The sequence below is a fragment of the Cololabis saira genome, chromosome 8, assembly GCF_033807715.1.
Source record: "Cololabis saira isolate AMF1-May2022 chromosome 8, fColSai1.1, whole genome shotgun sequence".
In the NCBI taxonomy this organism is placed as follows: domain Eukaryota; kingdom Metazoa; phylum Chordata; class Actinopteri; order Beloniformes; family Belonidae; genus Cololabis; species Cololabis saira.
In genome coordinates, this window is record NC_084594.1 from 14251600 (window position 1) to 14275887 (window position 24288).

Sequence of the window (24288 nt, forward strand, 5' to 3'; positions counted from 1 at the left end):
TACTAGAATTTTTAAAATCCAAACAAATACATCCTAGTTTGAGGGGGTTATGCAAGAGAAGATTTTAGTGAGAGTTTGAATAGTAGAAAAAAAACATTGCATTGAATTGGAAGCTGTGTCCTTAGCAAAGAATAGGGCCCGATGCTGTTTTTCTTTTTTGTGACAAATATGAGACACGCTTGTTAATTTTATTTCATTGATCTTCATAACCCATGGATATCATTGGCCATTCTATCACACTTCAATCTCCCAAAGGTGAAACACTTCCTGCAAGAAGGCACAAATGGGGCCTATTTTCTGTACTGGCTGCAAGGTTCCCTCAAACCCACAAAACCAATATTGTTATTGAAATCATTGCATTATAAAACAATAGCAGTCTTCTGCTGATTGATTTTTCTCATAAATGTCAAGTCACACATGAAACCAAAGGCAAAGATATTGTGAATTTACACCATGTTTATGCATTATCAACCTTGCATTCCACTCCAGGAGTCAACATAAGGGACAACATTCATGAGTTTCATCACTGTATTAATGTGCATCATTTGCTGAGCATTGACAGATGTTTGTACAGTCAGAAATGGAGTAAATAAAATAAATATTTAAACACTACTTCCCTCACTACGAAAGAGTATTAGGGCCACTTAAAAAAAAAAAAAAAAATTCTGAGAAAAAAGTCAGAATTCTGACTTTAATCTCAGAATTCTGAGAAAAAAGTCAGAATTCTGGGCCACTTAAAAAAAAATAAAAATAATTCCGAGAAAAAAGTCAGAATTCTGACTTTATTCTCAGAATTCTGACTTTAATCTCAGAATTCTGAGAAAAAAGTCAGAATTCTGGGCCACTTAAAAAAAAATAAAAATAATTCCGAGAAAAAAGTCAGAATTCTGACTTTATTCTCAGAATTCTGACTTTAATCTCAGAATTCTGAGAAAAAAGTCAGAATTCTGAGAAAAAAGTCAGAATTCTGAGATTAAAGTCAGAATTCTGACTTTTTTCTCAGAAAAAAAAAAAAAAAAAAAAAGTCAGAATTCTGAGAAAAAAGTCAGAATTCTGACTTTAATCTTCTGACTTTAATCTCAGAATTCTGAGATTAAAGTCAGAATTCTGACTTTTTTCTCAGAAGAAAAAAAAAAAAAAAAAAAAAAGTCAGAATTCTGACTTTAATCTCAGAATTCTGAGATTAAAGTCAGAATTCTGAGATTAAAGTCAGAATTCTGACTTTTTTCTCAGAATTCTGACTTTTTTTTTTTTTTTTTTTTTTTTCTTCTGAGAAAAAAGTCAGAATTCTGACTTTTTTCTCAGAATTCTGAGATTAAAGTCAGAATTCTGACTTTTTTCTCAGAATTCTGAGATTAAAGTCAGAATTCTGAGAATAAAGTCAGAATTCTGACTTTTTTCTCGGAATTATTTTTATTTTTTTTTAAGTGGCCCAGAATTCTGACTTTTTTTCTCAGAATTCTGAGATTAAAGTCAGAATTCTGACTTTTTTCTCAGAATTTTTTTTTTTTTTTTTAAGTGGCCCTAATACTCTTCCGTACCTCACAACCCTTACTTGTTGTGCCATTAAAATATTCATTTAATGGTGATTTCTTTGAAATATGATCACATTCATTCCACACAAATTTCCCAGTGATGGAAATAAATACTAATAACGTTTTTTTTTTTTCTATATTTTCTACAAAGAAGGGCTGCAGGAAATGGCCATTCTATTCTACTGTGCAGGTGGGAGTTGAACTGTTTTGAAACTTCTAAGCAATTCCTGGCACAATTGGTTCAAACATTTCATGTTTCACAAAGCTTCATTTTGACTCCAACTATCTGCATTATTGCACATGTGTAATAAACGTAGCCAAGTGGTGTATTATTACAACGTAGGTTTTATTCGTCATTTTGCAGGAATGACAGCCTACCATGACCTTTTTATCAGTAAGGGTAAAGATTTTACATGCCATTTAACACCATAAAATGGTGCACCAAGGGGTTAAATTATATGGAAGTTGCACACAAAATGGACCTGAGGGGGAATGGTAGTGGAATGCAGTGATATATAGCTGGGTCCAAGACCCAAAATCAAACAGGAGCAGGGCAGGAAAACACAGCCAGAGTGCCATAAGAAGCATGGGATGCTGCGGTAATGTAGTGGAACGGACTTTGAAAGGAGGAAGGAAAGACAAACATACACCTGTACACTGTATACAGTCCCTTTGTTCTGTAGGGGTGTGGGGGGATGTAGTTCTTTGCTCATCAAGGCCTCTAGTGGAATTTAAAACTAAAGGAATGACAAATAAAAAAATCAAGTAAAGCAAAACATCTAAACAAAAGCCAGGAGACAAGACAAAGATTAAACTAAACAAGAAACACAGGCTTCATAAAGGGCAACACAAGAAAGCAAAGACAAGAAAAAACAGAACATAGCCCCTGAAACCATAGCAGTAAAATAAAAGAAGACAGGCTGTCAGGACCAGAAACTCTTAACAATGATGTTATTTATTGATCCCTGCAATGTATTAGTTTAGTTCGTTTGATGCACTTCTGAGATTTTCTTTCTTTTTTTTTCATTATTGTATCCATGTTGAATAATATAATTCAGTTAGTTCAAATTAAGTTTAATTTAAGCCCTGAGATGGACAGGTGACTGGTTAATGGGGGTATTGCTGCTAAATAGAGCTGAAATAGTTGCCAGCGGACCCCTGTGAATAGGAAGAAGCAGGTTAAGAGGATGGATGGATGGACGGACGGATGGATGGAGGAACGGATGTTTCGTATCAAAGTGTGATGGATGAATCATGGAAACTTATGCGACTTCAACCGTTCAGTTTAGCTAGAAGATGTTAAGGGTTACTGTGAATTCTTGGACAGGGATGATAGAAAGAAAAACAACAAACTCCCATCTCTGGCCATGCGATCCATAAAACAAGAGTTCCTCTCTACATAAAGCGAAAAACAGCTCTTTCATATGGAATTCAGGCAGATGAACAGGATAAAATTAGAGAAGAAAAAAATGGTCATAACAGTTGTAACTGCCTCGGGCCCAGTGATTTTTTTGCCAACAAATTATTGTTGCTACCATTTGCTCAGTTTTTATCTGTTTGATGTTTTACTCTGAAGATGAGGAAGCAGATTTCCTTTCTTTTACTTTTCTTTTTTTTTACAGCCAATATAAAAATGTGAGAAATATGGTAGTTTTGGTTTGGACTGCTATACCTATGTCCTTCAGCTATAGATGATGCAAACATGTCCCAATAAATGATGATTTGAATTAAAACCATTCCTCCGTTTTCTATGCTGCGATCATCCTATTCCAGCTCATGCTGGGGCTAGAGCCTGTACGCACATTAATTGTGCAAAAGACAGGGTAAACCTTGGACAAATCAAAAAATGATTTATACTTTTTCCCTAAAACTCTTCTTCTGGTCACTTCTTCCGTCTCACATTTGAGTGTCCAGCAGGTGTTTTCAGAGAAGACCACAACTTGATGAGTTTCCATAGTTTTCCTTCTGCGCCTCTGAAGTCCTTTTGGTTACATGCTGGAATTTATCAGTAAGGGATTGATGAATATGGTTGTGGAGCAGAGTGCTTTGCCTCAGAGTGGTATTGATTAGTTGAAGGGCTGGGCCTTGTGCCAGTTCTCATTAATGGTCTCTGTCCTTTCGTCTTTCTTTGTTTCACATCTCTCCATCTCACTGAAGTGCGTGCCTGATGATTCAACGTGATGGCAGTCTAAAGTCCTTGAAGAGAAATGTATTAATCATGTAATGTCCTTTGAATTATTTTGTGAACTATCTACCTGTATATTTGTGTACAGAGCAGGCAACTGGCATTTTTTTCCCCCAATCTCTGTGTTACCTTATGAGAATGTACTAGGTACTTTATCTATACATCTGTTATTATTGTTCTTAGCATCAGCCTACTTCCAATAAATACCAAAATCAAATATACCTGAAAATAAATCGCATAATATGAATCAAATCCTCTCAATTTCAAGACATTTATAATTTCAAGGCTTTCTCTTCAAGATATGATAGAAAAAAGGTCATTATTGTTTTGAAGAAGCAGTTTCCCCACCATTCATTCATTTCGTGAAAATTTGACCGCATTCTGTGGTTGACTCGGTGAAAGTCTCCTGTAAGTTATCACATTTGCATGATCACTTTAGCCTTTGTGAGGTATAAAGAAACACAGTTTTCCTGTGACGTCTTTAGCATTGGACCAACTTAATGGAATACTAGTTAAAGGTTTTCTTCATCTATTGAGACAAATGTTTTATTGGTTTTCTGACATTTTTTTTTAGGTTCAACTGTCACTCAGCCATCATGCTCTGTATGTTGTAACAGTAGTCCGGACAGTTCATGGACGTAAGGCTGACCACCACGCCTGCTCTTGACCTCTCATCTTCTCCACATTGCGTAGTATTTTGGGTTCCGGCCTATGAGTCAGCGACCTTGGCTGCCAGCTGCGGTTTTAATCAGCACTTCTCTCCACTCATGCCACCAAAACCAGCTGTTTCCTGCCCCTTAATGACTCAAGAGTCTGAGGACAAGCTCATCCAGCGCCCATGGTGTAGCCTACTTTACAAATGTTTAAATCTAACAGAAAACATGCACGAAGCACATTGTCGTCTGGGATAAGAAGTGTAGATTTCCAGTGCTTTAAAATGCCACATGGTCCTTGTTTTAGTCTATGAAGTAGCTACATACAGGTGTAGTGTAGTACATTACTGTATCTACTTGGAATGTTTTGTGGCTGGCAATGTTAAATCTATAAGTACTTTCTGCATGCTGACAGCAAACTTTGCGATCCATTGTGCCTCATGTGATTGTTTATTGTATCTCTTTACCAGAGTTTGAATATTCCGCCCGAGCCATTTTAACTTCTGAAAGAAACTTTGAGTGAGGGGCGTGCTGTTGGCTTAAAGATAATCACATCAAGGGCACGGAGCCTGACCTGTTTTTGCATCAGTAACTTTCTGCTCAATGAAAAGCCCCCAACCTGCAATTGTTGTCTTGCCTTTTGTGTGAATGTGAATAGCACCTTATTGATCAAGAGCAAAATGTTTTTAATGTTGTAGATGAGATTTCTGGATTGCCAGCTAATGGGAAGATGGAAGCTCCCAGCAATCTATTTTCAAGTCAATATCCAAATTGAAAATCTTTACACGCATAATTAAGGCTTATCTGAAAGGAATTTCAAAACTTTTGCCCCCACCCCCATCCCAACCTGTGCAGGCCTGGTTACGTTTAAATACACAACCCTGCAAAGAATTGTGATGCGTCTAAGTAATGAATATACGAATAGAGAGCACTACGGCGGTTTAATTCAGACTGATGGCAGTGAAACTAGTCCCACTGCAGCTGAGACTGCATTGTTTCCGCGCATTTTAAAATGATGCCTACCCCTTCATAGAGGCTAAAAAACCCCACAATAATTAGGAAACAGCTTCAGACAAAATTGGGATTGTTTTTTATTACAATATTATTATTATTATTATGTCAGACATTAAAAGGGTTCACTTTGTGCCCTCTGGTTGTGTCGGAGGGTCGGTTGATTGACTATATTGGTCAAGGTTATGTAGACAAGTGTTCTGTACTGGTTTCCTCCACAAAAGGCATGTCCTGGATTTTTAATAGCCGTTAAATATTAGATGTTTAAAACAAAGGCTTCACTGAAAAATGATTTATAAACAAGAATCTCAATGATTATTATTCTTACTGAACATTTTCCCAGCATTCTATGTGCCGTTTCATGTATTCATCGTCTCTGTGGGTGTCTGTATGACAGGACTGAACATTTAAGATGTGAAATTGACGATTCTTGAGTGATATATTTATTGCCAGGATGGTCTCTTGTACATTGCAAGCTGGTTATAGTAAATGTGTGGACCCAAAGGAACATCAGGAAATTTAAGGGCAGCTTGCTCTTTTGATATGAGTAAATATGAAGCTCCCACCTGCTTCTAATGAACTTATCTTAGTACAAAGACTGGATAAGTATAATGAGGGATGATCATTATTTATCATAGCCCATCAAGTGAGTATTCTTTATGCAGCTAGTGAAATTAATATATCTTTGTAGATTGTTATTCTTGAATAAAAAATCTTTGAAGACAGATTTGTAAACCACAGATCTGCACATTTTTCAACATTTATGACTCACTTATAACAAAACACAATATAGCTGCACCAGTCCATGGTGTAAAATACTTTAATTTCACTATGAAGCCTCAAAAATGGTAGGAAGTTGACATTATTCATTTACCCAACAAGATAAAGCTCATGTTTTGGTGCGTGATGACATGGATGTTCAACAATAGCACAGTAAAAAGTACTAAATTAAGACTAAATAGTTATTAAATAGATTAGAAATTAGAAATAGTAGATTAAATAGTCAGACAGGAGGAAATACTTGTAGTAGGGTATTGTGTTCATTTTAAAGGCCAGCTGCTGATTGAACCTATTAAACCTTAAAACCTTATTGTAAAGAACATTATCCTGCTGGATGGTGCAACATCACCAGATTTAGTGCAGTAACCTTGTGGAAGTTCAGACTGTGCCAGTGAATATACCATTTTTATTTCTTCCGGCCATGCCATAGAAGGTGTCGCCATGGCAAAGGTGAAGATTTTCAGATGTGTTCGCTTTAGCTACCTGACTGTGATGTTTTCCTTAACCTTGCCAGGCAGCAGTAGGTCAAATGAATGCAAAGACGGCACTGAAAAAACACGAGACTCAGTCTCACGTTGCGTGGATTAAAATGTAGAATCCCAGAGTGTTCGGTGTTGGCAGTTGAGACTGTCAGTTTGACCAGCACTTCCTCTACCAGGCAAGGTTCAGCTGTGCCTTTTCATTGCATTAAAATCTGACACCGAGGACACCTCACAGAATATGAGTATGTATATCTATATAAATGTTTCATATTCACAAAATCAGCCTTCAAATATTGAAAATTTCCTCTGATAGCCACTGACAATCTGAATATAAATTGCCTCTTATCCAAGACATATACCTCAATATCTTTTCTTCAAGACTTGTTACAGATGTGCGGCTTTAATTGGAAACAATGGGATTTGGGCCTATAGAAGTAAAAGGAGGTTAAAGTTTGCATTAAATATATATGCATATGCATTAAATAATAAATAATAATATTTATTACAAATAAATTTATTAATTATTAATTTTATTAATTTATTATTACATTTATTAAATTTATTAATAAATAATATGCATTAAAAGGAACCCTATTTTGTATTAAACAAAAAGCAAAAAAAAAAAAAGCAAATGAAACGACTTTAAAGATTTTTTTTTTAATGTGCATATGAATCATATATTTAGTGTCCTGCTATTTGGAGCTGCAGTACATTTTTATTATTATGGTGGGAAATGTCAATAAAGGTATTGAAGTGTTGCAGAAGAATGCATTCTAACCAGTGTGCGTTTTTATGGTTACAGTTCACGTGAAAGCAGGAACCTGCGAGGTAATTGCTGCGCACCGATGCTGCAACAAGAACAAGATCGAAGAGCGATCCCAAACTGTCAAATGCTCCTGCTTCCCTGGACAGGTGGCGGGAACAACGAGAGCGGCTCCATCTTGCGTAGACGGTACGCCAGGCTTCTCATTAAAGTATTGGTAATGATTTGAGACCAGCTTCAGCTTAGAAATGTCTGGCATGGTGCAAAATTGTAACACCTGTCACTGCGTGTCTGGTGTTTGTTTCAACAGTGTTTGTATGTATGAGTAGTTCATTGCATAAAAGAGAGTTGAAAAAAAGGACAGTGTTTAGATTTTTGTAATTCTGCTGCTTTGTGTGTGTTCCTGACACTCAAAATGTAATCACCTACCAATTCATTCACTAAGCCTTTGGCCTGTTGTCGAGGTTACATCAGGCATGTTCAGCAGAGGAGACAGATGGCTCAGACATTTAATATCATGTCAGCAGTGGCCTTTGTTACAGGTGAATCGATCCCCATCTCCTCTTTTCAGTGTTTTAGCTCTGACAGGGGCTTCTTTCGATTTGACAGTTCACTCCTCACTTTGGGAATGTCAGAGAGGGAGATGTTTCTCCCCAGTAAGCCTCTTCAAAGCAGCATAAGACCTTGACTGTATGCTTTCTCTCCGCTGCTACATCCAAACAACCACCGTTCTCTCAGTGAATACACATGCTCACAATACTCACCAGCTTGACATTGACCCGCGCCCTGTAATTCAGACCTGAAAACACAGCGGGGCAGGACTGACAGGTCTCCACAGATCCAGAGATCAAGACAATCTCTTCAATCACTGGGATGTGCATAGAAGCCAAATTGGCTTGTTGTTGCTCCAGCCCAGGGAGAACCGTGCTACGTTTGCAAACAGTATGCTGCTAATTGTTTCCAGCACTATATATATATATTTTTTTTACTCTTTTTCATCTCTATTTCCCTCACAGCATCAATAGTTGCACAGAAGTGGTGGTGCCAGATGCATCCCTGCATGGATGGAGAGGAGTGTAAAGTGCTGCCAGATCTGAAAGGATGGAGCTGCAGTACAGGGAACAAAGTTAAGACAACTAAGGTGGGTCAAATTAACAAGTAATGTTGTTCTGTGGATAAATATTGTATATATCTATATATATATTAGGGCTGTCCAAGTTAGGGCCCGATTTACTAAGATCCTAAATAAAGAGTACTAAATTGCGTGTGCACTGAAAAAGTTTGCGCGTGCAGTTGTTGCGTGGTTTGCGGGTGATCAACTAAGATTGCGTGCGCAATTGATAACAGGTGCAAACCGCAGTATTTAAATGAGGTGTTGCGTGTCTTACGTTTGCGCCATGGAGAGTCTGGATGGAAAGCACAGTCACAAGTCACAAGCGCAAAATGAAATTGAACGAGTTGGAGTTAGAGATATTAGTGGAAGAGGCAAATAAATACATTCATGAACTACAGCAAAGAAATTTAAACATTACCAAAAGAAACGCAATATCGGAGAAAAGCTGCGATAGAATAAATGCAGTTGGTAACACAAAAAACAGAAAAACGTCTGGTTTTTCATATTTCAATTTTAGGCACAGATCAAAAATACGAAATAGAAAAACGGGCCACAGGACTGAATTTGATTTTAATATTTAATTGGTCGGGTTTGCGTGACCCAGCGGTGCTCGGCATGATCTGAGGAGAAAAAGACAATTCAGACACAGAGCTGGAGAGCGCTTTGATTCATCTATTTATGAGTTAAGTTTTTATTCAGATGTCCACAGTATATTGCAAATATTATATATTATATAGCAAACACTGACAGTAAATGTGTGACAGACGGGACCATCATATGGCCGAAAGAAGAGAAGTGTTCAGAACAGCGCACAGAGCGCACACTAAATGCTGATTTATGGTTCCGCGTCACACCAACGCAGAACCGACGGCGTAGGCTAAACGCGACGACGCACCCCGCCCGCGACCCTACGCGCCGGCTACGCCGTCGATTTAACGCGGAACCATAATTCAGGCGAAGCTGCAGTCTCTGCGCTGATCCTGACACAGCGGGACGGAGCAGATTTGGTCGTGATGTTTAACCTGTGTTTTGTGATTAATAAGCACGGGTTTTAATTAAATGTAATTTACGAAGGATGATTTCACGTTCAATAAGATAAGTAATCAATAAAATACAAAGTTTTGGCACAAAGGCTTGGCCTGCTTGTGGGCGAGTGGAGGGGGGCACAATAAAATAAGGTGGCAAAGATATAAGGCGAAGAACTAAAGAAAAAGTGGCCTTTAATAAAACTTGTGCAACCATTTTTAAAATAGCATGCAGCAGAATAAAGACTCTCTCTCTGCGTATTCTTTGATTTTGGATGTCGCCTCCTTGCCACAATAACGGCAGCAGCAGATTAGCACCTTCCTTTCGAACGTATTAAATACAGACGCAATCACAATACGCGCAATTACTTTCAGGCTTGGTAAATCTAATTGCGCGTGGTAAATGGAGCAATTTGCAATCTTCCCCTCCCAGTATTTAGCGCGTTCTGGCGGGTACGCCCCATATTGATTATTCATCAGGGCAAAAGTACTAACTGAATTGCGTGTGCAATTTTGCGCATTTCAGAGACGCAGTCCTCTTTGCACGCTGTTAGTAGATCAGCTGGCACTTTGGTTTGCGGGTGCTGTCAAGTTTGCACACGTTTTAACACACGCAAACCTTTAGTAAATCGGGCCCTTAGTGCGTTAACGACGCGTTAACTTAACGTTCTCTTAACGCCGACAATTTTTTTAACGCACACGATTAAAAAAAAAAAAAAGAAAAAAAAAAGGTGCATATCATTTCAGGCACTTGACGGCACCCGTAGTTCGAGGAAAAGTCTGGTGAACTGAAAGATGGAGAATGAAAAGCGACTTTTGAACAGCAAGTTCACTTTCAAAAAGATGGCAGATGTACCATCGATTTGAAATGAATTACCACCGAAGTACGTTGAGTCTCAAATACCAGAGAGTGCAGCGCTGCTCCGCCCCCCCCCCTCGTCAAAATCAGACAACGCTGGATAGCAGCTTGCAAAAAAGGACGAGTCAAATCAAATCAAACTGCATTTGTTAAGCGCTTTTCTTACAAAATAAGAAATGCAACGCAAAGCGCTTTACATAAAACATAAAACTCAACAATGCCCCCCACCGCCGCCGCACACACACGCGCGCGCCCAGATGGGCGCGCGCACACTGCGATTCGCACTGAGGATTCAGGTGAGGAAATGGCTGAGTTACTCCCGTTCCGTTACATGTGCACTTTATTTGTTTAATTCAGTTTTTGTATCCCCCTGTTTTTAACCCACTTAGGAGAAGGGGATATTTTTTGAGCCTTTTATTTTCCTCCATATGAGAGACATAATTACAGGGAAAATTTAACTGACCAATGCACTTCTTGTACAATGTTTGTGATGCATATGGTTCATTGTTTTACACTGAGCTGCTTAAAACAGGAATCTTAAGTTAGTATTTCCAAGTGTAAAGTTGGGGACTACATTGTGTTTGTATTTATGAAGGAATGTTACATTCAGGTCAAAAGATTTTTTTGTGGAAATTGAATAAACATTGGCATAAAGCAATTCAATTCAATTCAATTTTATTTATATAGCGTCTAATACAACAGATGTTGTCTCTAGACGCTTTCCAGAGATCAAGCATAGCAGCATATTTGCCCTTTCTCAGGTTGTTAACAGTATTAAAAACATAAAAAAAATACCTTGAGGTAATTTAGAACAGCACAAAATGTGTGAATAAATATGAAATAAATATGAAATAAATATGAAATAAATATGCGATTAATTGCAGTTAATTACAGAAATCATGGATTAATTAAGATTAAAAATTGTAATCGTTGGCCAGCACTAATATATATATATATTTTTTTAATAAAATGTGTTTCACAGAGGACAGATTTTTATTTTTTTTCAAACATAAGATGAATGCCGACCAGGGAATACAGTGGATAATGTAACAATCAAGGGAGAGGCAGCCAAGAGTGTCTTGATGCAATTTGCGTACAGCACTGGAATTTACTAGATCTGTTTCGCAACAGCCTTGTTGTCTTGAGGAAATCTAACCTCAGTTGCTGCTGATTTTGTTGAGTAAATAGCCAGTGAGATTGATAGATAGACAGACAGACAGACAGATAGACCTTTGTTAAAAAACATACTGTATGTTGTCTTTCACCATTGACATGATTTTCAAGCGCACTTGTTAAGGTGGAGATGTTTTGCCCATCTTTACGACTACGAAAAGTGCTTGCAAAAAGTACCCACAACAATCACCTGTATGAACTGTTTGTTTGTTTGTTTTCTTCTTTGGGATTGTTTTGCATTAATGAATGAAAGGAAGTTAGTGAGACAAACCAGTCTTGGCTTCAGTTTGCAAATAAATAAAAGATATAAAACAGAAATATAAATCCCTTTGTTTAGTTTTTAATTCCATCATCCACCATGCTGCCACCAGCTGAAAAACAGTACTTAAAAAAAAAACAAAAAAAAAAAACAACCCAACAACCTTTTATTCTGTCATAAACTGCAATGTCACAATTTAAAATCATCGTCTGGTTGACTTTTTTTTAACTATTAAGTATTAAGTATTAGGGCCAAACAGAAAAACAAAAAAAAGGAAATTACGAGAATAAAGTCATAATGTAATGAGAATAAAGTCGTAAAATTACGAGAATAAAGTCATAATATTACGAGAATAAAGTCGTAAAATTACGAGAATAAAGTCATAATATTACGAGAATAAAGTCGTAATATATTATAAATATATAAATATAACTTCACAAGATGCTCAATATTCCTCATTTTAACACAGGGAGAAGAAGCTCTTCCTGTTAGAGTTCTCATGAATTATATTCTCATAATATTACGACTTTATTCTCGCAACATTACGACTTTATTCTCGTAATGTTACGACTTTATTCTCGTAATTTTACGACTTTATTCTCGTAATATTACGACTTTATTCTTATAATATTACGACTTTATTCTATTACGATTTTATTCTCGCAACATTACAACTTTATTCTCGTAATTTTACGACTTTATTCTCATTATATTATGACTTTATTCTCGTAATTTCCAATTTCTTTTGTCTTAGTTTGGCCCTAATAATCCGTCGTAACATGCTACATGTCGACTAGTATTGAAGACTTAATAGTTAAAAAAAGAGTCAACCAGGCGATGATTTTAAATCGTTTATTTAGGTCTAGGTTATTATGGAATACAGAAAGAAAATCACAAAGCACTGTGTTGTCAGTTGGTGTTTTAAGTGTTAAATGGGTTATGAAGTCATACAGCACACGACTACTAAACAATTATCACCTCTGTGATTGTACATCGGTGAGTCTTCACCACCATGGCTGCAGCTTTAAGAGTGAGTATGCCTTTGCACCAGTTTGCAAAAGCTCTTAAAGTCAAACAGCAAATCTTTACAGAAACCAAAATCACTGAGCACGATGCGCTAATGCAGAGCAGGGGGACTCAAGCTGTCCCACTTCCAGAGATTGATAGAGGTCGTCTGGACACGTGTTTTCTGTACCAGGGTGTGGCAGACCTGAAGTGGGTAGTAGGTGAGGAGGGGGAGACACAGCAGATCCTCTGCCATCCATCATGGTCCACTGTTTGACTCACCAAATGCCTGTAGTTGAGCTACCTCCTCCATTATTCATGCATACAGGAGGCCTGGATGAAGCAGGGCTTTTTATTTTAGCCAGGTTAATAATTCATGCCCTCCCGCACAACCACGGGAAAGCAGAAACAGAGGCACAGATGAGCAGGGGTCCAGGTGGCTAGAACCCTTCAGAACCCCAACTCTTTTTTTTTTAATTAGAGAGTCAGTGTGGGTCGCTTCATGCTCATGGCCTTGCTGCTTCCAGCAGAGAGCCAGCGAGGGACAGCTTGTGTTTGCTAGAGGGCTCTGTACCCAAACTCCCTGCACACTTCATTTTCTTCTGAGGAATGAACTGAGACTGTGTGAGGATAGAGCTCAGGGCTTTAAAGGTTTAGCAGCGGTCTGTGGCTGTGGAGTCTTTTTAACGTAAATTGCAACAAATTACATTTAAAATAAAGAGGTATGGCTTGGAAGAAGAAATGTATTGCGATATGCACACATATGTGATTACTTTTTTGGCAATTAGAATCTGATAAGAAGTAGGGATGGGCGGTATGGACTAAAAAATGTATCACGATAATTTCTGGCATTTATCCCGATAACGATAAAAATTACGATAAAAAAATATTCAATTCCACCTTTTTAACTATAAATCTATCACCACATTCAGTCTTTGGAGCCCCCAAAACACTGCTCTAAAAGAATACTAAATGCTACTAAACTACACCAATTAAATTGAATTAATAAAAACCGAAGAAATGTAAGAACAGATTCAACATTTATTCAAACTGTATGGCTTAAACAGTGGGATAACAGTGAAACAGCTAAAGTACCATTGTCCTTCAAGTTTTCTTAGCTTATAAAATCACAAAGTAGAAAAAAAATACAACCTGATAAATAAAGAAACAGGACAAATAAATAAAAGTTCACTGAAAATAAAAACCTATCAGTGATGACCTCTTCTAATATAAATAAAATGTCCAAATTAACCTGTGGTTGGAACATGCCAAAAATTAGATACTATTGCAATTTTTTTTCGTAATAGTCAAACGTAATATCAAAATGTTCCTTCTGTTTGTTCAGACTCTACATATAATAGATGATGTTTGCACCTCGTCACTCTTTTTGAATCCATACCAGTTCCAGAGCTGGAGCCTCGTTTAACAACGAGCTCCTCGCTCTCAGATCCGCCTTCCGCCCTGTTTGTTACACAAAAACGTCATCAACGGGAATTTACAGTTTTTACAGCGAGATGACAAATTCTTACCGTGGGGAATTTTTTTGACGGTTTATCGTGAACGGTAAAATATCACCCATTCCTAATAAGAAGCAACTACCGTATTTTCTGGACTATAAGCCGCACCTGTATATAAGCCGCACCCGCTCTATTTAAAAAAAAAAACAATAAAAAAAAGATATACAAGCCGCACCTGTATATAAGCCGCATCCGCTCTATTTAAAAAAAAAGATATGCAATCCGCAGATATTTATGTTGTTAGATTAGATATTTACTACATGTACAGAACCATTTTGAACTGTATATGATGTACATGTTTGTACCTAAATAGATCCTTTCCTAACAGTGTCTTTTAACACGGCAGCAACTTTGCTGATTAAAACGGGACAGAACCAAGAGAAAATAACCGCTATTTATTCATCTATTTATCTGTTTGAAATCTGCTTCTACCTACTTCTATCTGCTAAAGAAGAAGTAGAGTACCGTATTTTCGCGACCATTCGGCGCACCGTGTGGAAAGGCGCACCCTCATTTTTGTGTGTCATTTTTAGATTTAAAACATACATATGGCGCACCGACCCAAAAGGCGCAGTCTACAGAGCAGAGCTGCACACACGCGTGCCGCAAAACACGCCGGCCGGAAAACACACACACCCGCTGCAGAACGCACACACATGCAGAACGCACACACAAGCACACAAGCGCTTATTTAAAAAATAGAGCGGGAGCAAAACCTCTGTTTCTGCATTAAAGAGCTCCACTAATTCAGCTGCGCCAGTCCGAATTTCCTCGGTGTCAGTCACTTTCTGCACAACAGTAAATAAACTTTTCATACCCCGTTGTGCGGATCCTCCACCGCGCAGAGCCCGTCTCTCCCCAGCGGGGTGGAGCAGCGCGTCCCGGGTCCCGCGTCCCGGGTCCCGCGTCCCGCGTCCCGGGTCCCGCGTCCCGGGTCCCGCGTCCCGGGTCCCGCGTCCCGGGTCCCGCGTCCCGGGTCCCGCGTCCCGGGTCCCGCGTCCCGGGTCCCGCGTCCCGCTCCGCGCTGGACCCGCTCCGCGCTGGACCGGGTCCGCTCCCCGCTCCGCTCCCTCGCGCTGGACCCGCTCACACACGCGCTGTCGGGGAGCCGGTACCGGGGTTTGTATCCGACAGGAGCTCCAGTCCGAATTTCCAGACCTGTCTCAGCCACCTGATCATCATCATCCCTTCATCCAGCCCCCCCTTTCCATTCGTCCTTATAATGACTCCGACTGGAAACGTCTTATGCAAAGTTTTTCTTTTAAAAATCCCCATAGGTTTCTGTCCACCAGCTGCGCCCGGCCAGCACCACATAAACCAGTAAGTGTGTGTCGCGCCGCGAATACACACCCGCGCATGTCGGGATCCGGTACCGGGTTTGTAACCGACAGATTTGGCTGCAAATTTCGGAGGGTGAAGCTGATCAGACCTGAGACAGACCCCAGAAATCTCTGCTCTTAAAGCGGCCGGGAACCAGGTCGATCGGACCGCTTTGGGAACCAGGAAGTCGGCTGCAGCAGCGACCATCACCGCGCTGCTGCAGCCGCTGCTTTAACCGGGGAATGTGGACGGTTCCGACATGCAAAACACACGCGCGCTGCAGATAAGCAAATAAGTGTGCTTATTTAAATAGAGCGGGAGCAAAACTTAGTTTGATTGTATTTTATTTCACTTTACACATCAAGCAAATCCTTAAAAGTTTTCATCTTCTGTTTCGCATTAAACAGCTCAGTGGATGGTCTCATTCAGCTTCACCCGCCCCCTTCTCCCTTTACCGTTCTCATGGCCAGCCTTACATTACCGTAATTCAGGTAATAGACACGGCGCACCGTTTCTTAAGGCGCCCGGCACATTTAAAAAAAAAAAAAAAAAAAAAAGTTGCGCCTTATGGTCGCGAAAATACGGTATTCTTCTTTGCATTTATTTTGTCTTAGTTTTTATTCTAATTCCGGTTAGCACTCCCCCTAGCGGTGGAAGGAAAATCCACAGAATAGCCGCACCTTTGTATAAGCCGCATGGTTGAAAACCTATGAAAAAAGTAGCGGCTTATAGTCCAGAAAATACGGTACATATGAGGCATGAAGGCGTGGGTGGAGACCGGTGGTAGAAAGCTGGAGTTGAGACTGTCGTGTCCGGGGTTGGAGCAATGGCTGAGACAGTTGTGGTGGCCTCGAGAACACGGGTGAGGAGGAGATTTGTTTGCAACAGGGTCTTAATATCGAACTGGCACAATTATATTGACATATTGAGGGCTGTGGGCTCACTGGCAGAAACAGAGATTATTGGATCAGAGCACTGACATCGCCATGTATGATGGAGCGACAAATTCAAGCTTTGTCATTGTACAAGAACAACAAAATTTGATATACATGATGAATGAAAAAACAAAAACATTCTATGTAAAATAGCTTTCCCTCACGCAGTCAATCACACATGTCCAAAGTTAAATTATAGAGTTAGGCAAGGCAAGTTTATTTGTATCGCACATTTCCTGTATTAGACAATTCAAAGTGCTTCACATAATAACTTTTAAAAATGCACTAAAAAGGTAAAAGATTAAAAGAGCAGATACAACAAAGAATCTGCATAATTATTACAAGAAAACTAGAAAGTTATGGGAATTCAGTTCAGCGATGGCGCTGTAGTCAAAGTTTGAACTTGTATTTGCTCTGTAGTGCCTGCCGGACATTAGCAGAGGGAGTGTAACATCTTTCAGGATGGTGGTGGCTGGAGGTAATGATGAGGAGATAAGATCTGCAAAAACCGCCTGCATTCACCTCAGAAGAACAGATATAAAATGAAAGCAAAGTCTTACCCTTGAACTTGTACTTGAGCTTTGTTTCAGCATCTCATTTGAAATATCCCAACATGACATCAGGACACATGCGGAGAGAGAATCCAGGCCCTTTTTATCCTCTGACTCCATAAGTCCCAGTCCTGTAAACTTAAACTTTATTTATTTGTATAGCACCAACTCATGCAGTGTAAGTGCAACTCATGGTGCTTTACATACAGAGATAAAATAACAATCAAAAGTACAATTTAAAACATCCCATACGACCCCACAAGTAAATACAATAAATAGCTGAAAAGACTAGGTAAATGAGATCAGATAAAAGCCAAGCTAAAAAGGTGTGTCTTGAGCCTCCTTTTAAAAGTATCAACGTTCTCTGCGGTCCTGAGGTTCTCTGGCAGGCTGTTCCATAAATAAGGGCCATAATGGCTGAATGCAGCCTCACCGTGGGTTTTTGTCCCGGTTCGGGGAATGGTTAAAAGGCCGGTGCCAGAGGACCTCAGGGTCCGTGAGGGTTGATACGGTAAAAGCAGATCAGATAAATAAGATGGCCCAAGACCGTTAAGACATTTAAAAACCAGTAAAAGAACCTTAAAATCGATCCTGAAGCGGACGGGGAGCCAATGCAGCGATTTTAAAACAGGTGTAATGTGCTCCCGCCCTGTAGGACATTTTTTAATCTTATACTTTAGGTTTTAAAATGTTTTTACAATATAATTTCAATGAAAAATATGTTACAACAGGTGTATTTAAGTCCTAATTATGTGACAACCGCCCCCCCCACAAATGTATTTTACGTGGCTGCATAATTTGCAACACACAAGCAACAAAGCTTTGCCCTAAGCCAGTTGTCCAAAGTGGAATAGCAACGGAAACACAAAAACAACAAAAGTGCCCTCCTTCTAGCTCCACAGAGGCCCCAGTCCACAACCAACCATTTGTGTTCAGACCTTTTCATCAGTAAACTTTGTGAAGTCACGTGAATAAAGCTACAACAGTTGAAAGTTATTTTTTTGTCAGCATAAATGGCTGTACTGACTTTACTGATGAAGCCTGCAGCAACCAGTGTCAATCTTCACCTTAGATATGTGGCTATTAGAATACATGTATTGAACATTTCCAAATGAATGTTGAAATGGAGGAAACATGGCAACCTGTTTTTAAGGTAATTAAAAGTAATTTTTGCATTATATAAATCAGCGGGTTCACTTTGGGTTCACTTTAAGAAATACCCAGCAGAGGAAAAGAGAAGGAGCTGCACGAGGCAGCTAAAGGCAGCGGCTCTCTCTTCAAGGTCAAGCTATCCAGTAGTAGGAAATATGATAGCGATGCATTAAGTGTTCATACTGCCCCGAAAAAAATATTGTGACATTCTTTTTGGGTGTACTTCTGTTAAATGCTGACTTTGTAAATACTGCAAAAGGACCCATCAAGCAAAATGAATCTGGCCCAGAACTCGACCACTGTAGTGTGGGGCTGTAATGTATCAAAACTGCACAACAGATGTAAAGTTATGTGCTTATTTTATTTATTAATTTTGGCTTAAGCACCTGCCCCAAAATGCATGGCTGCATGGATATTCAAGTACAATGCAATTAAAAAGAAGTCAAAGCCTGTCTAAAAGAGGCCAATTAAAAAAGAAAGTTGGTTCCAAGTCTGGGACATTACTAAAGGAACCAGGATCTGCATGTCTTTACATAACCAATGCTATTTGCCCTCAAATTTATCTAACAAGCTGTTTAAGCAAACCCAATCATATAGTTCTTTCCTAGTGGACATTGGAGTGTTCATACGTTATAAATTCTGTCTTTGATGTTCAGTGGTAGCTTCGTTTAAAAAAATAATTATGTTGTTTCCACCTCACGATGAAGTTTCATCAATAAATCAGATCTCTTAACACCCTCTAGCTCCTCTTCGGACAACTCTGTTTGTTATTTCTTTTCCTGCATGTTCTAGGAGCGGCTAGTTTTATAGTCCTGCTAGTAATATCAAGAATTATTACCCTTGCAGCTCCTGTCTTTAACTTTCTATCAATCAGCGGAGAGAGGGCAGACCAACCAGCGAGCCCTTCCTGACAGGTGCCTCAAAACTTGTAGAGAACATATTGAAGATTGTTGATAGATAGCCATCTTTGTGAAATACAGTATGTTGTGAAGCATACTAATAATAATAAAAAAAAGGTACCACAACCATATGAAAGGTGCGGAGTCTAAACTGGATTTTCTAACAGCACTTTCCATTTCTGTTCTTCTTCCTTTTACAACTCCCGGTATTTCTTGATGGTGTTACTTTGGATTGCTACATGGTGTTTGTTGAAGACCAGTTAATTAACCATCACCAGTTCATCAGCCTGGATTTCAAAATTCTGTACAATCTTTGTTTCTACTGTTGGAGGCATCTCCCATCATGACACACACCTTCCTGTACATTATTGGAGCTACTCTGTTATCAGCATCTTTGTGTCGCCTGCACCTGGAGTCTCGTTTAGTGTCCGCCTCTATCACTCCTGAGTTCTGGGTCGGTTCTTGTTCTTGCAATGATTAGTGTCAGTGCTGTCACTCGTAAGACTTGCTGATATCAGCGATTACTTCGTTCTGCCGAGGAGTCGTCCAAGGCCTTCGCCTTCCGTGATATCCTTCTTCTGTTTCCTTTTACTGATTGACTTTTTACTGCCAGAGACATCCAGTTAGCAGTTAATTGCTAGGTGCCATCTGCCTAATGTATTTGTTTTTTCACGGATGATGTCTTTGACACACACAAAAAAATAACCCAAGAAACAAAAAAAACAAAAAAATGGCAGTGAGATTAATGTATTCAAATGATCGTAAAATACAGCTTTGGCTATCAGTCTGCAGCAATTTCAAAGCAAAATTAGAGCAAATTCAAGTTTGCGCCTCACAATAATATATCATGGATCACTCAGACATAACACATATGTACACTCACTGGCAACTTTTTTTCTTTTTTTTTCCTTTTTTTTCTTTTTTTCTTGTTTTTTTCCCATTTTTCCCTCTTTTTTTCTTCCTTTTTCCTTTCCTTCTTAATCGACATTTCAACTTTTTTCTCGAAATTGTACTTCAACATTAATCTCGACATTTTGACTTTTTTCTCGAAATTGTACTTCAACATTAATCTCGACATTTCAACTTTTTTCTCGAAATTTTGACTTTTTTCTCAACATTTCCACTTTTTTCTCAAGATTGTACTTCAACATTAATCTCGACATTTCGACTTTTTTCTCGACATTTTGACTTTTTTCTCGAAATTTTGACTTTTTTCTTGATATTTCGACTTTTTTCTCGACATTTCGGCTTTTGCCATTTGTCTTCATTCTTGGCTTATACAAGACTTTTCATTTTTTGCGGCTCCAGACATATTTGTGTTTTGTGTTTTTGGTCCAATATGGCTCTTTCAACATTTTGGGTTGCCGACCCCTGGTCTACAGTGATGAAAACACTTCCTACAGTGCAGCAGTGCCTAACTGGCTTACAACTAACAACCTTTACTAGCTGCACTTGTTCTGTGCAACCAAGTCAAAATCTCTGGTCTTGTGTTTGCATGTTCAACTCCTTCTGGAACACATAGACTGAGCAGGTAAACCACCTCTTTTCTTTTCTTTTTCCAAGACAATGATGCAGTGATGATGCAGGTTACAATGCCTTCTTTCAGGGTTTTAGGATGCTACTGAATAAATAAAGAGGAGGAAACTAATTAGAGGTTTACTACAGCTGTGCTAAATTAGTTTTTCCTGGGACTAATCCCCTTAGCTACTGCCCACTGAGTAGAAACCTCAAACTACCACAGAGGTCCAAAACACTCTGCTGTTGTTTACTGACTTTTAACATCAACAGCATAAGAAAGTTTATTTAGCAATTGATTAACAGCTTACCAATTTTAATATGCCTATTGAGATTGTTTAATTATGTAAAGAGGCCCCTTACAATAATGTCTGTGCTCCTGATTTTAATTAGATGTTTATTTTGATTTCATAAAACGTTAACATGTTGAATTGATTTGTGAAATTCAAACATGTTGTAAATACATCCGTCAGAAACAGAATATGAATAAAGCTGTTATTTCAAGTTGAAGTGCATGAAATTATGTTAAATGTTTAATTAATAGATAGCTTGAAAAGAAAGAGGAAAATCATTGTATTTACAATAAATCTCCAGATTTCTGTTCTTTTTACTCCACTAAAGCGGTGCTGCAGGATGTGATTTAATGCTGAAAAATAACATCTATATCTAGAAGGAAGTGAGAAGTCAGACAAAACTATGAATATTCTCAGATAATTAGTCTCCTGTGAATCTTTATACAGACTGTTATGCACAGATATGCGTGCTTAGTGTGAGGGTCAGTGGGGCTTTGAACCTGCAGCTGACGAGTCAAGTGTGGCTTTTCATCCTAAAGCAGCTCCAACCTGAGCTGCTGCCTTATGTTTTGATTCATTCACCTTTATGTGTTTAATCACTAATAACCTGTGAATTCACACCCCAAATAACACAGAAAACTAACACCTCTGATAAGGTTTCTGATGCTTCTTATTTTTGTAGTTTATTTAATAGCTTTCCTATTAGTCTGTTTCTGTTGCTTTTTTTCCCTTTCATTTTTCTCTGTAAAGCACTGCTTATTAAAAAGGTACTGTGGTATTTTTCTTTATTCTGAAAATGTTTCTACTCTTTTTTTTTTTTACAATGCTATATCTCCTATGTGTGTACAAGTTGCAGATGTCCTTTAAAACTAATCAATATGGATTTTTTTTAAAGTCAAAAAGTATGCATGTCAAATACATGTGTTCTCAATATTGAGCATGATGATGATTTTTACATAATTCAGCAGGTGTACATCCAGGTGAAGCTACAGTAGTGGGATGAAATCTTTTCCATATCCCTCTCCATGTCATGATTCCTGGAGATTGTTACATGGAAGTGAAAATTAAATTGTTGGTCCCCAAACAGGTAGCACAGTGTCATCAGTTGCCACTACAACAGAAAATCACACTAGAGCAGGATTTTAGAGTTGCATAGCCCAACACATTGACTGTGCGTGGATATACCATGCTGATTCAACTGGTGAGACCCATCAACAGCTCTCTGCAGACAGTAACGTGCAGAAGTTCAGGCAGGAACACCTGTTCTTATCCATGATTGGGTCTGTATATATATATATATATATATATATATATATATATATATATATATATATATATATATATATATATATAATGTATGTGTGTGTGTGTGTAAGCTTTTAACTTCTTCCAATATCACAAATGAACAGAAGTCTGTTTGTTAAAATATTCCTCTTGTTGAGGAATATTATCCATTATCGTTGTAGCAAATCATGCTGACTATAGTGTACATTTAATTATATGTGATGTCAGTTTTCATCGTATTTAATTTGGTAAGAACAGAAGAAAATAACTAAATTTCACTATGTATAGCCTGATTTTATAATAATAATAATTATTATTATTTGTCTCTTTTTATTCCAGTCAATCAAAATGAATGAAACAAAATCAACATCTGTTCCATTTTTCCTGTGTTCCTTAACTTGTATTTCTCTCCCTTTTCATTTTTAGGTCACCCGATAGTCGTGTATTTCAAGGACAACCTTATTTGGAACTAGATATCATTTCTTTGACCAACGCAGTAGGACATTTGGATACCATGTGATTTAAGGATTGGTGGAAACAAGGGACCAACAAGGACAGTAATCACGGACATTCCAGTGAACGGGAGGAAGAAAAGTACCAGGGAGCTCCATTTGAAACTCAATAGCCAAACAGATTACTGGCCTTTGATTTAGCATCAACAGTAGCTATCTCTGCTGCCCACCAGATCTCTCTTTGTATTATAGTTATATTCCTATGGACTACGAGACTTAACCATGAAGTTATCTATTGACTCGAAGACTGCAGAGTGCCCCAGAAAGACAAAATCACCCGGAAAACAAAATCATGTGATGTGAAACTTTTGTGCCACTTCTTGCCACACAGAGCCCTTGGACTCCTGGCACATATCTGTGTGGATGATCTTGTGAGATAATAAGCATTTCCATTCTTTTTAGCCTTATGGAGCAGATATCTGTTCTGTTTCTTTGTGTTGAATGGAGGGAGTCTAGCTTTTTTTTTTTTTTTAGTTCTAGTATGTCAACTCTTATTTTCAAAAACAAAGGACAAAGCATTCAATCCAGGATTCAAATAAATAAATATATATATATATATATATATATATATATATATATATATATATATATATATATATATATATATATATATATATATATATATATATATATATATACACATACATATATATAAAAAATTATATTTGACACGTCACTAACATAGCTAATTTCTGCCAAAATGTTTTAATTGTATCTGTTGTTTTCAAAGCCTGGTGACTACTATTCATTACAAATGTCAATATTATCTGAATAAATCTAACTTAATGAATATTGATGAAAGAAAAACCTGCATTCTTTCATATTTTGTTTTGCTCATCATATTTCTGTGCTGTTTCAGCAGAAGCTGTGGGGACTCCAAATTAGCTCATCAAGAATATAACATGACAAAAATAAAAAGAAGAAAAAGAAAAGTGGGGCTTATGGCTAAAGAGGGTTGTTATCATAGTGGAAGTGAAATGTGTAAATCAACAAAAGCAAAAATAGCATGTTTTCTAAAATATAAAAATGAAAATCTCATCAGTTTGCCTTTAACTACACAGGTGTCACAAAAAGCCAGCTTAAACCTCATCCAGGGAGAAATAGATGATAAGCTTTCCCCTGAAATCAGCCTAAATCATCTTTGAATCATTTTCCAAGAAAGATGTTGGTGTCATGCAAATCTGAGTTTATTGTTTCAAGCTGCGTCTCATTATGAACCCAACTGTGCTATATATATTTTTTTCCCTCTCTTTAGTTCAATGAAATTCCTTTTAGGTATCAACACTTTGTGCCATTAAAAAGACACAGACCTCCTGATAGAGATAAGCTGGGCGGCATTATAGGAGGCTGAAAGATAATGGATGAATGGAAAAGGATTATTTAGTCATAGTGGCTATAGTCAGCTAAATCAGTGGGATCCAAGGACAAATAAAATGCCCATCCTTTCTGACAACTATAATGTCGCT

At 38.2% G+C, this 24288-nt stretch overlaps 1 protein-coding gene across 1 annotated transcript in view; it reads left to right on the forward strand.

Moving 5' to 3' along the window:
* tafa3a (TAFA chemokine like family member 3a) overlaps window positions 1–23346 on the forward strand; it is a 148777-nt gene extending 125431 nt beyond the window's left edge. The window contains exons 3-5 of the mRNA XM_061728430.1: window positions 7449–7598; window positions 8426–8550; window positions 22737–23346. Coding sequence (XP_061584414.1) covers window positions 7449–7598; window positions 8426–8550; window positions 22737–22748 — 287 coding nt within the window. The 3' untranslated portion in view covers window positions 22749–23346. The remainder of the gene's footprint in view (window positions 1–7448; window positions 7599–8425; window positions 8551–22736) is intronic.
* Window positions 23347–24288: the final 942 nt, after the last annotated feature.